This window comes from Oncorhynchus tshawytscha, linkage group LG05 (genome assembly GCF_018296145.1).
Source record: "Oncorhynchus tshawytscha isolate Ot180627B linkage group LG05, Otsh_v2.0, whole genome shotgun sequence".
Lineage (NCBI taxonomy): Eukaryota > Metazoa > Chordata > Actinopteri > Salmoniformes > Salmonidae > Oncorhynchus > Oncorhynchus tshawytscha.
In genome coordinates, this window is record NC_056433.1 from 48662503 (window position 1) to 48678099 (window position 15597).

At 43.9% G+C, this 15597-nt stretch overlaps 1 protein-coding gene across 1 annotated transcript; it reads right to left on the reverse strand.

Moving 5' to 3' along the window:
* Positions 1-1206: 1206 nt before the first annotated feature.
* On the reverse strand, positions 1207-15496 carry med16 (mediator complex subunit 16). Its single transcript, XM_042322021.1, is given in 18 exon segments — positions 1207-1641; positions 1883-1958; positions 2143-2150; positions 2203-2401; positions 4493-4685; positions 4955-5088; positions 5632-5842; positions 7240-7301; positions 7304-7439; positions 7846-8066; positions 8409-8564; positions 8845-8950; positions 11098-11247; positions 11476-11757; positions 13517-13686; positions 14032-14139; positions 14312-14496; positions 14994-15496. Coding segments are annotated over 17 exon segments (2481 nt in total). The 5' UTR covers positions 14454-14496; positions 14994-15496; the 3' UTR covers positions 1207-1514.
* Positions 15497-15597: the final 101 nt, after the last annotated feature.

The following is a 15597-nucleotide window of genomic DNA, read 5'->3' on the forward strand; positions in this document are numbered from 1 at the left end:
CATACGGTATCTCACTGAACATTCTGTAATGTTGTACCCTGCTGTAGGGCCACGATACTAATATAACCCTGAACATCGGATGGATACTATCTACTGTAGATACACACTTCTTTATACCACACACCCAGTTAATTAGCTTCACTAAGTCACTCAGGTCATTCATTTCTCTAAGAGATATATTAAAAGAACTGAATACAACTTTATTGTCCAACAGGAGATAGACAGGATAAATTGGCCTTTGACTTCATCTCAGAAAGGTGCCTCCATCAAGGTGACCTGATTGTGTGGAGACCTCATGAGGCGAGGGCAAGCAGCCAACCACAACGGAGCGAAAGACAGAAGGAGGGCACAGAGTTCACCTGAAGGGGTTTGGTTGAGGTGAGCAGTGTGCCAATGGTAGAAGGAGGCGCTATTTTGGTGGTTGAATATAGAGTGGAGTTCGTCTGATATATTCTTTTGTTTTATGGGGTGAACCAAGCGGTTCTTCTGATAGTATGTAAAGCAGTGATACATAGGAAGTATTAATTTGAGTGCAAATTGCTTTGACTTTATACTATTGGGAAATAGACAGGCAGTTCTCTTTTGTAAAATTGATTCAGAGACATTCTCTGGTTAAATCAATCTTATTTCACTTGGACCTGGACAAAATTGTGTTTGAAAATGATATAGATGAAAGTACATTTTAAATCATGCTTTGAAATGTTTAAATCTTCTGGTCAATTTAAATAAAAACCGACACTCTTTACCCTGAATTGGCTAGACAAGATCTTTCAAAGTTGGCCAGACTAGACAGTCAATTTCATTCCAGCTATTTCAGGGACTGAGATATGACTTCAAAGAAAATAATTTGTGTTTGAAAAATCTCTAGTCCTTTTTTATTAAACAGAACCTCTTCTGGGAGTGGGAAGTAAAACCCTTCATTTTGATATAAAACCATCTTCAGTTAATTCCACTCATTATTAGTTCCTTCATCTAATCCCTGGTGCACATGACAGGACTAAAACCAGATTAGGTTCTATGCACACACGAGATGTCTAGTGCCCCCATGTGGCACATATTTCCAACTACATCTGACACACAAACCACCAAGGACCAAATCCTAATTATTGTGCAACTCTCCCATTGACATCAATGCACAATGTACAGGAAAATATGTGCAAAAGCATCCAAATAGGATTGAAAGTAAAATGTCACGCCTCTCACCTGTAAGGTCCTCAAGAAGCTTTATTTTCTTGACACGTGTTTGCATATAAAAAGGGACATGAAAAACGTGGTTCCTATTTACAGGTAGGAAACAATGATGGCATGATCACAGCCTTTCCAAATGGCCATATGTGCAATACAACCGCATTGATATACTTCATCATATTGGATATGGAATCTGTCCTTCGTGACACCTGCTAGGAAGCAGCAGCGCTGTGCAATCTACTGTCCAAACTCCGAAGGCTGATCTAGAGTCGGGGTTTGCGGTGGCCATGGGCTTGTCAGAGTCAATAGTTGTCCGTTGACTGATCTCAGGACAGTGTGGAGGGAAACCTTCTCCAGTGGCCTCCGCACAGGCAGTTCTTGATCCAGCGTTGCTCCCACTGCTTCATTGCGTTGGTCTTGTTGGGCGAGCGGAGCATGGTCACACAGCCACACCTGAGATGGAGAGAGAGAGGAAGAAAGAGCGAGAGAGAGAGAGAGTGAATAAACATTGAAAAAGCAGGGTCGGGAAAAGACCATCTTCAAATTGTTGCTTGCTTTGGACCAACAAAAAGGTTCTTAAAGTGTAACGTTACATGTAGAGGGATATGCTGACGTTATGATATAATGTTAAGGTAGAAATAAGGGAAAGATGCGAGTGCTAGGGAGTGGGTGAAAGAGCAAGTTGGTGTCTGACCGGGTGAGGGCTTTGCTCTCCTCTGTGGGGCAGACTCCCATGTGGAGACAACGTAGGTTATCCATCCTCTGGGCCCCTGGAAACACACATTTTTAGCAAATGGGCTGTTACTTTTTCAACTTTACAGCAGGCTAAGCTTCATCTGACCCCAAATGGTGATCCAATGACAACCGTGTTTTGAATTTTTGCGTCAACATAGTACAGTGCTACTGCCTTGGTCACTTGAGCACTATCCCCAATTGAAACCCTAAAAAGTCTACCAGGTACCCTAAAAAAAAAACTTTTCTAAATGCCAGCTAGCCTGCTCCTGTGGGTCTCACCTAGAGAAGATCTCCACCTGGGCGGTGGAGTTGAGACCCGGAAGGCTGTAGGGCTTGTTAAACTGCAACCGCAGAGGTTGCTTGCCCTGCAGCTTGCAGATGATGCCGTCATTGACGGGCAGCCAGTCCATGCTGGGCAGCAGGCAGCACTCGTCTATCAGCGGCTCATCAGGCTCCTGGGGGTGGCCCTCGTCCCGAGCTGGAGACATACATGGGTGAAGGCCAGGCCCACATACAGTGAGGTCCAAAAGTATTTGGACAGCAACACGTTTCGTTTTGGCTCTGTACTCCAGCACTTTGGATTTGAAATGACACAATGACTATGAGGTTAATGTGCAGAAGGTTAGCTTTCATTTGAGGGCATTGTTATCTATATCGTGTGAACCATTTTAGAAATCACAGCACCTTTTGAACATAGTCCCCCCATTTTAGGGAACCACAAGTATTGGGTCTAATTTACTTACAGTATGTGTATTAAAGTAGTGCGTAGTATTTGGTCCCATATTCCTAGCACGCAATGACTACATCAAGCTTGTGACGAGTGAGTGAGAAATGATGATGAGTGAGAAAGTTAGAGGCACAAAGATCATATGCTAACATCTCACCATTACCAATAACAGGGGAGGTTAGCATTTCTTTGGGAGGTAGGTATGATATTTATAACTTTCTCACTCATCATTATTCACAATTCATTCATGATTATCTGTAAATCCACTTTAATGTAGTTTAGAAACCGATTTTTATTCATATATATATATAAACACACAATAAAAGTTACAAGAAAATGACATTATTTACCCATCTATTGGGCACAAAATAAATCGGAAACAAAAAAAAACTGCAAACGCATCCAACAAATTTGTGGTCACAAGCTTGATGTAGTCATTGCGTGCTATTTTTGACAACTTAAATACACATGTGAATTTGTCCAAATACTTTTGGATATTGGGCAGGACTCTCCAACCCAGTTCCTGGAGGACTATAAGGGCTGGGTGATACGGCCTAAAAATCATAACTAGATTTTTTTATATAATTTTTTTAATGTTCTCTAAATAAGCTAGTTGTCCAATTAGAAATAAAATACACTGCATTTTAAACAGTCAGCAATAATCAAATTAATTCAGGTCTTGTGAAATGACACCTAAATATAAGCCTTCGACAACCACTAATAATGACATTATTTGATCATTTTTTACCATAATCACTGATCTGGTTTTCATGTCTGTCCCTTTTGTTTACAAATGTAACCACAATCATGCATAATGCACATTCACTAATAATGACCAACTTCTTGAAGCAGGCATTATAGAAAATGAACACAGACCTCATAAACAACCTCTCAAGCACAAGCCCACATGCTACTGAGTAGCCAGGTAATCTTTATATTTAAAGTCTAGCCAACTTGGATCTATTTGCTAGCTAACAAGGCAGAACAGTTGAATTGTTATGAACACACCCTTCTGTCCGTCTCCAATAGTTTGAACAGCATGTTGGCCTGTCCACTTTGTTCAGATGTTGAAATCAAGTGGCCTACCTTATTTCTCGGAATAAGAACATATTGCAAATTCCTTATATAATTGTATTTTATGCTCATTGCACTTTTATAAAAAGCAGACTAGATGGCTAGTATTCCAAGTCTGTGGCTAAAATCCTACTAGTACTATGTGGTACCGCAATGCCGTGCACAACAGAAACTTGAACATTCATTTTCCAGAATCCATGTTCATTGTAGCCCTTGATCATGGACGAAGGAGTCTTCTGTAGGGAGGAGTTTTGTTAAGAGCCCAGACGCTCAATCTGAACATTAACGCGTCGCTTGCGGTACGGTTTTGGAAGCATAAGGACCTTTCATATCAGCAATTATTATTATTATTTAAAAAAAAATACAACTAAAGGTTAAATTGATACACACCTTGATAGGGTTAGGGTTCCCACACGGCCATATCTCCATGTTATAGCGCTTGCTTACGGAAGACAAGAGGCGAGCACCTGGTCTAATTAGCCACCTAGCTGCTCCAAACACCCGTGTGCAAGCATAACTCAGGAAGTCCAGTTTTGTCGGTTGCAGGCACCCATGTCTGTATGGATCTGTGCAAAACTGCTACAGTAAGTGTATCTTTTTGTATTTGAAGGATTCTTTCTGGCTGATGAAAGAGAAGGGGCCATATGTTTTCGAAAGCCGCGTGGCGGGAAAAAAATCCTTGAATGACTAGGTTTTCTAAAACTTTGGACCGGTAGTGTACACCCATGCATCCACATAGTCAGCTACACATGTTCGCCCCATCCTTACAGCCGAGCCAGAGCTTGGTGAGCAGGCGGAAGAGGAGCGACATGCTGTCCTGGTTGTCCGAGGCGGCCGTGTAGATGGGCAGGCAGCCAGGCTTCAGCAGGCCCCAGATCCGGATCATCACCATCATTTCACGCAGCATGCCCAGGGACGAGCCGTCGCGCAGGAACCCAAAGCCGGGACGCGCGATGGAGCCCTGAGAGAGGACACGGATTAATACAGACAGACTGGATAGAGACAGGCAGCACAGACACACACTCTATACTGGCACCAACTCTACATTCGATAGAACGCTACATTCTTTCAATGCAACATCACATCATTAATATCAAATGTGGTAAGCATGGGGTTCTGAAGCATTGCACAATTTTTCAGCACGTTGTGAAAAGGCCAACACAGATGGCTCGATTTAATGGAAATGTAGGAGTAAATACACACACAAATGGTGGTGCACTGGAGACCCACCTGATTGGGTAGGTTAGCCATCAGGTAGAGCACAAAGTCTCCCACCCATTGGATGAGCTGCTGCAGAGACTGGAGCGGGGGGCCGTCCAGCACAAACTCCACTGTCTTCAGGTTGATCATCACCTTATCGATATCTACGGAGAGGGGGAAGGTCAATCTCAAGCAAAATCATTGACGTCTTGAAATAAAACGTCCCATAATTGTAGGTGCTAACTAGCAGATAGGAGGGCCAGCCTTATGCCTACGGAATCGGTCTGGTCAACAATAACAACAGGTCACTATGTACAACTCAAGCTCGGTTACAAACTGAAAAAAGTTCCAGCCTCACATTAAAGCTGCATTATGTAACTTTTTGGGCGACCAGACCAAATTCACATAGAACATATCTACCTCGTCATTTCTATGTGTGCTATTTCTATGCTTCCCATTCTTAAGTTTTTGTACACCAGCCTCAAACAGCTGAAAATATAATATTTTTGGTATTGAAAAGATATTTCGTTGCGGTTTAGATGGTACAATGATTCTCTACACATTGGTTGAAATTAAGGGAAATATTTTAATTTTAGCAACCAGGAAATTCCTGCATATTGCACCTTTAAGTGAAATTGGTGTCCGAAGTAGGATCCGTCTATTCATTGGTTATACAGGTATAATGGTAGTGATGCTAGTCCTCCCACCAGTGTCAGTATTTTTGGCGCATATCTCTGCCAGCCTATCCCCGGGGCTCTTGTCTGGCGTGTTGAGGACGTGGGGCCTCAGCAGGGACTTGAGGGTGGCGCTAATGGCGATAAGGAGGAGCTTGGCGTGGAAGTCGCAGGCTCGCGCTGCCGTAGCCGCCGACAGCTTACAGAGAGAGGCCTTCACTGCGACGATGCGTGTTGAGAGCACCTACCACACACACACACACACACACACACAGTATATTATAAAAACAAACAAACAATTCCATCCCTTCATTGTCACACATTTCACTTTGTCAAACATAATGGCCTGCAGTGGGGATCCCTGGGTTGTGTTTTGAAATGTCAACTAACACCCAAATTTGTCCGATAAGAACATACACTACATGACCAAAAGCATGTGGACAGTATGTGCCCGTCAAACATTTCATTCCAAACTCATTGGCATTAATATGGAATTGGTCCCCCCTTTGCTGCTATAACAGCCTCCACTGTTCTGGGAAGGCTTTCCACTAGATGTTGGAATATTGCTGCGGGGAGTTGCTTCCGTTCAGCCACAAAGGCATTAGTGAGGTCAGGCACTGATGATTGGCGATTAGGCCTGTCTCAGGGTAGAGGTCAGGGCTCTGTGCAGGCCAGTCAAGTTCTTCCACACTGATCTCGAAAAACCATTTCTGTATGGCCCTCACTTTGTGCATGGGGGTATTGTCATGCTGAAACAGGAAAGGGCCTTCCCCAAACTGTTGCAACAAAGTTGGAAGCACAGAAATAATGTAATTGTATGCCGTAGTGTTAAGATTTCCCCTGAACCATGAAAAACAGCCCCAGATCATTATTCCTTCTCCACCAAATTTTACAGGTGGTACTATGCATTCGGGCAGGTAGCGTTCTCCTGGCATCCGCCAAACCCAGATTTGTCCGTCAGACTGCCAGATGGTGAAGCGTGATTCATAACTCCAGAGAATGCGTTTCCACTGCTCCAGAATCCAATGGTGGTGTAAAGCTTTACACCACTCCAGCCAACGCTTGGCATTGCGCATGGTGTTCTTAGACTTGTGTGTGGCTGCTCGGCCATGGAAACCCATTTCATGAAGCTCCCGATGAACAGTTCTCGTGCTGAAGTTGCTTCCAGAGGCAGTTTGGAACTCGGTAGTGAGCGTTGCAACTGAGGACAGGGTATTTTTACTCGCCATGATTTACATCACTCAGCGATCCCGTTCTGTGAGCCACTTCGCGGCTGAGCTGCTGTTGCTCCTAGATATTTCCACTTCACAACAGCAGTTAAAGTTGACCGGGGCAGCTCTAGCAGGGCAGAAATTTGACGAACTGACTTGTTGTTACGGTGGCATCCTATGACAGTGCCACGTTGAAAGTCACTGAACTCTTCAGTAAGCCCATTCTACTGCCAATGTTAGTCTCTGGAGATTGCATGGCTGTGTGCTCGATTTTATACACCTGTCAGCAACGGGTGTGGCTGAAATAGCCGAATCCACTAATTTGAAAGGTTGTCCACATACTTTTGTATATATAGTGTATATTTCAATTTCCCGTTGCATAACAATTCACTACGGTGTGCCCTACTGAACACGACCCTGGTCCACCTACCTGCTGCAGGGCTTGGTTCTGTCTGATGTACTCTTCATGAAGGTTCTCCACCAGGTTATGCCCGGCTGCACGTGGAGCAGCACATCCCACCAGTCGTAGCCCGTCACCATGCAGTACTCCAGCAGGAACAGCAGGTGGCGCAGCAGTGTGTTCATGTCCAACATCTGGCCCATGGAGGGAGACACGCGGATCATGTGCAGCTGAGGGGGGGAAAGAGCCAAAGCGGAGATCTAAAATTTGGCTGGAGTTTTTGTGTTGCTGTTCATATTCGGGGGCTGATTACCAGAATTAAGGACAGGGATATTGGATAGCTTATTGTTGCAAGAGAGGATAATGGTATGACTTTTTATTTTGCCTTTAGACCACACACTGCTGTAAGCTTTAACACCAACGGCTGGTTCAAGGGACATTGAAGGTAAAAATACAATATTTTGCCTTTTTTCAAAAACGTCAGCCATCTAAGCTACACTATCATCTACCGAGATAAAAGGGCGATACGAGTACTGTGTAGGGATATTTTAAGGTCACTGCATAGTCAACGGATCTGAACGCATTGACGCGCGATTGATGTGCTCCAACTAGCTGACCTGTGCTACCGTCTCTCACCTTGCCGCGGTTGTCCACTCCGGCCAGGGCCAGCGAGGTCCAGGAGAACTGCAGGGCCTTGAAGTGGATGGTGTGGCCGCCGGCACGCTGCCACTTAATGGCCGGCTCGTCCCCAGGCCGCTGGGAGGAGCCCGAGGAGGAGCCGTAGAACACGCCCATAGTGTGGAGGGACAGCCGGGGGAGGATCTGGATGCTGCCATCGTGGAAGGCTAGAGCCAGGCCTGGGAGGGACCACCATATAGAATCTCATCAAATGTAATTAACTTTATTGATCTCCAAAGGTGGACATTGACACCAGCAGTACACACAAACAGGGGCAACACAGTGAGTGTATAACACAACACACTTTCTCTGCCGTTATACAGCAATCTGTCTTGACACAACTGTGTTGTGTGGGACACATTCAATGTAGCTTCCCGACCATGTTTCTTGAGCATAGAATGACTTCTTCTTTGGTGGGTTTAATAGTACTGCAAATCAACATTCTGGAAAGGTGTATGCTGCCACCTGAAGTAATCAAGAGTAGATATGGAGGGTTCGATGATGGGTTATTGGGCACTTACCGAGGCCTGGGCAGAACTTTGTGTCCGACGCCACCTTTAAGTCAGGGTTGGAGATGGAGATGGGCAGCTTGGGCAGAGCAACGGCCAACACGCGGTCCAGGTCATTGGTGGCTGAGAGGATGCGCCATTTCAAGATCATCGGCTGTTTCTCACCCACTTGTGGGGGTGGAGAGGAGAAAGGGTGAGTAAGGGTTGTGTCTGTGTGTCTTTATGGGGGCACCTCAATTGTGGAATCATTAACTGCTCTCCTTTCCTTAAACTGTATTGATCTGAAAAACACAATGGAGGGTTCCTAAAGAGAATTTACTGTCAACTGTTCAGTTCTTTAAAGAAAGTGGACAATTGGAAACAACTTTAAACTATTGAGATACCCCTTATAGCTATACTTATATTTTCCATTAGAGTTCTTCCTGGTTTTTGTTGTTCTCCTCCTTACCTACTGGTGAGCGATGCTGGAATATGTTATTAACAGGGAGGCCTTCTTTTCGCAGTGACCAGCACTCGACAATGCTGCCCATCTGACTGGAGGCACACAACAGCACCTAAAGGAGTATTAATATCATAGTCATATACACACACACACACACACACACCTCAGTCAACTGGTTAACACTCCCTGCAATTTAACAGGACTTTGTATCATTCATTAAAAAGTAGGGCTGTGGCGGTATTGGATTTTTGGATGTTGGTTATTGGTCAGCCAAATGACTGCGGTCACCGTAATAACTGTTCGAATAGCAAGAATAATGATTATACATTAAAAGATGCACATTTCCTCCTCCTGACTGCGTGTGCTGCTGGTGCAGGGAGGGGGGCGTTGTCTAGGCAACCAAAGACTCGTTAGCTACAACACCTGGCTTGTTTCAGCAAGGAGCAACAAAGTTTCATCACGTTGTAGAGTCCAATTACTGTAGCGTCCATGTCACTGCAGAAACGGACTCGACCGCACGAATGTCCGGCTGTCCTGTCGTCAGTCAGCTGTGTATTTTTTTTTACGGTTATGACTGTTATTTTATTTTCATGACGGTCTTCATCCATAACCGTCAATCACGCGGTTATACGGTAATTGTGCCAGCCTTAATTAAATGTATGCGCTACACTGTTTGAATACATAAACGTCCTCTCACTGTCAACTGCGTTTATTTTCAGCAAACTTAACATGTGTGAATATTCGTGTGAAGATAACAAGATTCAACAATTGAGACATGAACTGAACAAGTTCCACAGACATGTGTCTAACAGAAATGGAAAAATGTGTCCCTGAACAAGGGGGGGGTAAAAATCTAAAGTTAACAGTCAGTATCTGGAGTGGCCACCAGCTGCATTAAGTATTGCAGTGCATCTCCTCCTCATGGACTGCACCAGATTTGCCAGTTCTTGCTGTGAGATGTTACCCCACTCTTCCACCAAGGCACCTGCAAGTTCCCGGACATTTCTGGGAGTAATGGCCCTAACCCTCACCCTCCGATCCAACAGGTCCCAGACGTGCTCAATGGGATTGAGATCCGGGCTCTTCGCTGGCCATGGCAGAACATTGACATTCCTGTCTTGCAGGAAATCACGCACAGAACGAGCAGTATGGCTGGTGGCATTGTCATGCTGGAGGGTGATGTCAGGAAGCCTGCAGGAAGGTTACCACATGAGGGAGGAGGATGTCTTCCCTGTAACGCACAGCATTGAGATTGCCTGCAATGACAACAAGCTCAGTCTGATGATGCTGTGACATACCGCCCCAGACCATGACGGACCCTCCACCTCCAAATCGATTCTGCTCCAGAGTACAGGCCTCGGTGTAACCCTCATTCCTTCGACGATAAACACGAATCCGACCATCACTCCTGGTGAGACAAACCCACGACTCGTCAGTGAAGAGCACTTTTTGCCAGTCCTGTCTGGTCCAGCGACGGTGGGTTTGTGCCCATAGGCGACATTGTTGCCGGTGATGTCTGGTTACGACCTGCCTTACAACAGGCCTACAAGGCCTCAGTCCAGCCTCTCTCAGCCTATTGCGGACAGCCTGAGCACTGATGGAGGGATTGAGCGTTCCTGGTGTAACTCGGGCAGTTGTTGTCATCCTGTACCTGTCCCGCAGGTGTGATGTTCGAATGTACCGATCCTGTGCAGGTGTTGATCTGATCTGATCTGAGACCTGATCTGCCACTGCGAGAACGATCAGCTGTCCGTCCTGTCTCCCTGTAGCGCTGTCTTAGGCGTCTCACAGTACGGAATTGCAATTTATTGCACTGGCCACATCTGCAGTCCTCATGCCTCCTTGCAGCATGCCTAAGGCACCTTCACGCAACTGAGCAGGGACCCTGGGCATCTTTCTTTTGGTGTTTTTCAGAGTCAGTAGAAAGGCCTCTTTAGTGTCCTCAGTTTTTATAACTGTGACCTTAATTGCCTACTGTCTGTAAGCTGTTAGTGTCTTAATGGCCGTTCCACAGGTGCATGTTCATTAAATGTTTATGGTTCCTTGAACAAGCATGGGAAACAGTGTTTAAACTCTTTACAATGAAGATCTGTGAAGTTATTTGGAATTTTACAAATTACCTTTGAAAGACAGGGTCCTGAAAAAGGGACGTTTCTTTTTTTGCTGAGTTTATGTTGTACTGGTAAGTGAAAAAGCTGGAAAGAACTCCCAATAAAGGACACTTGGAAAGACAATGTGTTCACAGTGTGTGTCTCTCACCTGCTCGGAGTTCTCCCTGGTGAGGAACTTGAGGTGTGTGACGGCCGGGTACTTGTCCCTCCTGACCCGGTCTGTGGTGCAGCGCATAAAGAGTGAGGGCAGCAACTCTGTGTCGATGCGACACTTCTCGTTGACCACGCTCACGCACACCTTGAGTAAGGATCACAATAATGGCATTGCAATAATAGTACCACTTGATACATTACATTGGAGGAGAACTTCATATAATCGTGCAGTAAACCCTCATTACAAGAAAAGAAAATGCATTAGCATTTGTACAGTGTCGCTTGCCAGACTTATCAGAGACACGATGACTGGCTAGCACTTCTGGTGTTAGCCAGTAATGATGAAAAATTCAATATCATTGCTAGCTAATACCTTGTAGAACTGCACAGGTGAGGAGCTACTGCCATCCGTTGCCGCCACCACGATGTTGCCCCCGCCGGTGAAGGCGATGTCGGCCAGGGCAACTCGGCCCCTCAGGCGACACAGGCTCTCGCTGGCGGTCAACAGCTGACCGTTGGGCTTCAGCAAGGACACCGTGACCAGGCCGCTCACCGTCACTGCCAGCCAGCCTTCCATGGGCTTACCCCCGAACAGCGTGAGAGATGGCGAGAACTTGACCCGTGAAAACTTCTCCCCAAAGTTGGTGGAGCCTGACTGGGGTGGGGGAAGGTTGGAGGAGAGGTAGAGAGAGAGTGGATAGTAGCACATTTCAACAAACTAAGTGGAAAATTACAGATATGTCTGTATATGCTTGTTATATGCAGCGCTACACAGCCATTTTACAGCACCCCTGCCAAATAGTGACATATAGAGTATTGGCAGATCTCAAGAGCTTACCCTCATGGGAATTAGCCGTTTCACATCCGTTACATATACAAGACTACATTGAAATGTTTCTTACAGAAGAAATATGGAAAGCATATGCATAACCATTGTAGAAATTAAAAAGGGAACAATTAGGAGATTATGGGAAAAGTATTAGACTAAAGGTGAGGACACAACAGTTCACCTGACAAGACTGAATCCAAACATTACACTGTTGATTTTATGTGCATTTTACATTTACTGGACTTTTTGCAGCATTTGTTGATAACGAAATCTGAAAATACTCTGGATACATTCAGTAACATAATAAGAATATTCTTGGAAAATTTGGAGTAGGTGCCAAAAAGTAAGGCCCAAAAAAATCACAAGGGTTTGAGTGAAAGGTCTAACTGGTGTTTCCAAGTGGCCATACACTTTTCCAAAGTGTGCACAGTTCCTAAGTCATTTTAATGCACTTTTATGACTCAAAGAAGTGTCTTCAACTATAAGGTGCATTTTGGGGAACTAGAGCACACTTTAAGTTGTTTTGATGTGAACCCAGCCCTGCATTCCCGCCTTTACACAATTACTGTTGCTGCTTTCGCAATCCAAAAACGGTCCATTATAAATCGCAATCTGGGTCAGGTGGGCATCATTTGAAAGTTTGCTCTGTTGTCAACATGACAAGCTAAATGATAAAATATGATTTTACAGTGTTAGGTTTCATACGGCAATTCAGAGAAGCAGATGGTAATTTTGGTTCGCGTAGAGTTTGAGTCATGAGTTCATTCTGATGTGTGGTCCGCGGCAAATTTTAATCAAACTAGAACAAGCATAGGCTCATTCTGTTCAGGATAATGTAGGGTGCAAAGCCATATCATCTTGTAACTGTACATCAAACATACGTGTTCCTAAACGTTGACACTGTGTATTACATAGGTTTTATGATATGGAAATGTGAAGTGGACATTTGGACTCACGGGTGTTTGGCCTGCTTGTATGATGTTTATTATAATCCTCAACGCATCATCTTTCAAAATACATAGAGTTCTCGTAATTTACAGCTTCCCTCACTCAGACAACAAAACATTTGCAATAGTTGCCCAATTAGCACGAGGAATGTGGGCAACTTCTTGCCAAGCGCAGTGCTCATGTTCAGAATGGCTGTCAGTCAAAACCCATACAGAGCCGTGAAGCGGACACCCTGTGCTCTTACATCATGTGTAGCATTTTACTGTACAGCCACTGCATTCCAATTTAGCCGCTTATCAGTGTCCAAATCTGCCATTTTCAACCATATACAGGTACGAGTGTAAAGTTTTATTTATTTATTATTAAACCTTTATTTAACTAGGCAAGTCAGTTAAGAACAAATTCGTATTTACAATGACGCCCTAGGAACAGTAGGTTAACTGCCTTGTTCAGGGGCAGACCGACAGATTTTTACCTTGTCAGCTCGGGGATTCGATCTAGCAACCTTTCAGTTACTGGCCCAACGCTCTTAAACTTGTCTATAAAATATTGACAAAGTAATAAATCATAAGGTCCACACAGACAGTTGAGAAGAGCTGGTCGACACTGTGAATATGAGAATAAGCTGGTCCATTACCATCTCCACATGCAGAGCCAGCTTGACTCCATTATGCAGCCAGGACAGAGCTATGATAGGGTCTCCGTCCACTGCACTCCCTAGTGAAGTCTCCCAGCTATTCACCAGGTGATCTGTCATCGCCCAGCACTTGATCTGCCCGTCTCCATCAGCAGACAGCAACCTGGAACACACAAAGACACATGAACGGATGCAATCATGCGTGTGTGCGGGCACACACACACACGCAACCTTTAAACTCAATACACCAGGGACACTTCCTGGCATTCCACATGAGTCTATCTGGACTGATAGGGCAGTTGCACCTTTAAAGGAATAATCCACTCAAACTACTCTTCAATAACTCTTCATAATCATGACGATGTGGCAAGTTACAATTTGCTTTTTGAAAGATCTATATCTTGAAAAATTGATTGCTGAATCCAAACATTAAAAAAAAATATGTATATATAGTTTGAGTGGATTATAATTTTTCTTTTAAGGGTGGATTTGGTGTTACTACTATGTTGACCCACCTGATTGGTCCCACTCCAGACAGGATATGACCTCGGCATGTCCAGAGTAAATGGAGTACACATCCCATGGGTGCTCTGTGTCAATGATGTGGACCATATGACTGACTTCTGAAATAAAGCAAATTGCTGCAGTGCATGTTCTGCTAATCAAGTCACTAGGCATTGAATTACATTGCAAAATGATATCCGTTTATAGGATCAAAACTGATACCGCAATGGAATTTGCTTTGCACAACATCAAAACTGTCAGAAGATCAGTACCAAAAGCACAGCTGTGTACCTTTCTCATCTTCTTCATTTTTTAGGTCTGTGGTAAAGGCAACTAGGTTCCTGCAGGACAAGGCACACGCCAGTGGGATGGATGGACAGTGGTTACTCTTGGGTCTCTTCTCCCACTCACAAAAATAGGCCACCTCCATCATTCAACCATACACTTGTCCACTGATTGAGCATGCGTTTTCAGTCCTTGTCCAATCAGAGAAATTGATATTTAATCAGTCCCTTTGCGTGGCTTCAGTGGACTACACTTTGCAGGTATAACACACGCAAGAGACATAATTCTAGCTAGCTGCATGTCAAATTTGCTTGTATCACCTTCTTTGCAATCGTATTCTTCTAACTTCGTCACTTATTAGTTCGTTAGGTTACTTAGTTAGCTAACCGTCATATGCTCATGTAGGTTGGTCTGGATAAGAGCGTCTGCTAAATAACTCAAATGTAAATATATATGTTGTAATAAAGCTTACTAGCTAATATGCATTAGCTGCTTGCATAAACTAGCTGGTTTATAGAAATAATTATCCTGATTAGCAAGCTAGCATTAGCTAGATGGCATATAACAATGGTCAAATTTGAAGAACCTGACAATGAAGCAACTACATTAGACGAACTTCTAATAAAAGCTAAATGTACATCTCTTATTCATAGAAATAGTAGGTGAGATTTAAAATGCATTTCCTTACCATCTATCTAGCACTGTGCAATAAATCAGGGGTGTATTAATTAGTCAGATCCTGTTGCAAAACATTTTACAACGGAAACTATTTACTCCCAAAAGTAAAACGTTTTGCAACGAGAGTTTCTATTGGACAAATTGTCCAAAAAGTCCCTCCCCGGTTGTCGTATTCCGTTGCAAAACGGTTTGCAAATCTGATGTTAATTTGACAAAACTTTTTACAACGGAATATGACTAATGAATACACCCCATCCAACTACAAACAAAATATGGGTCATTACTAGAAGAGATACAGCTTTTGTCAAATTAACTTTTGTCATAATCATAGCAGGTTACGAGAACTATACGCAGCAGATTATGATAATTAGGATAAGGTTAGCTAAAATACAACAAAATTAAACTTTTGACGTAAATTTGACAAAATATGGATACCATATTGCTACCTTATAGCCATGAACACAACGATGGTACGATAGGACCCCTGACAGCGAATTTAGACCTATTTTGAGTTGCCTGCAACATTTTTTTAAATAAATTGCGTTTCCTTGGTAGATTATAATTTCATCGAAAGCGAATCACAGTTTAATCTGTCAATTTTTGTTTACACTGAA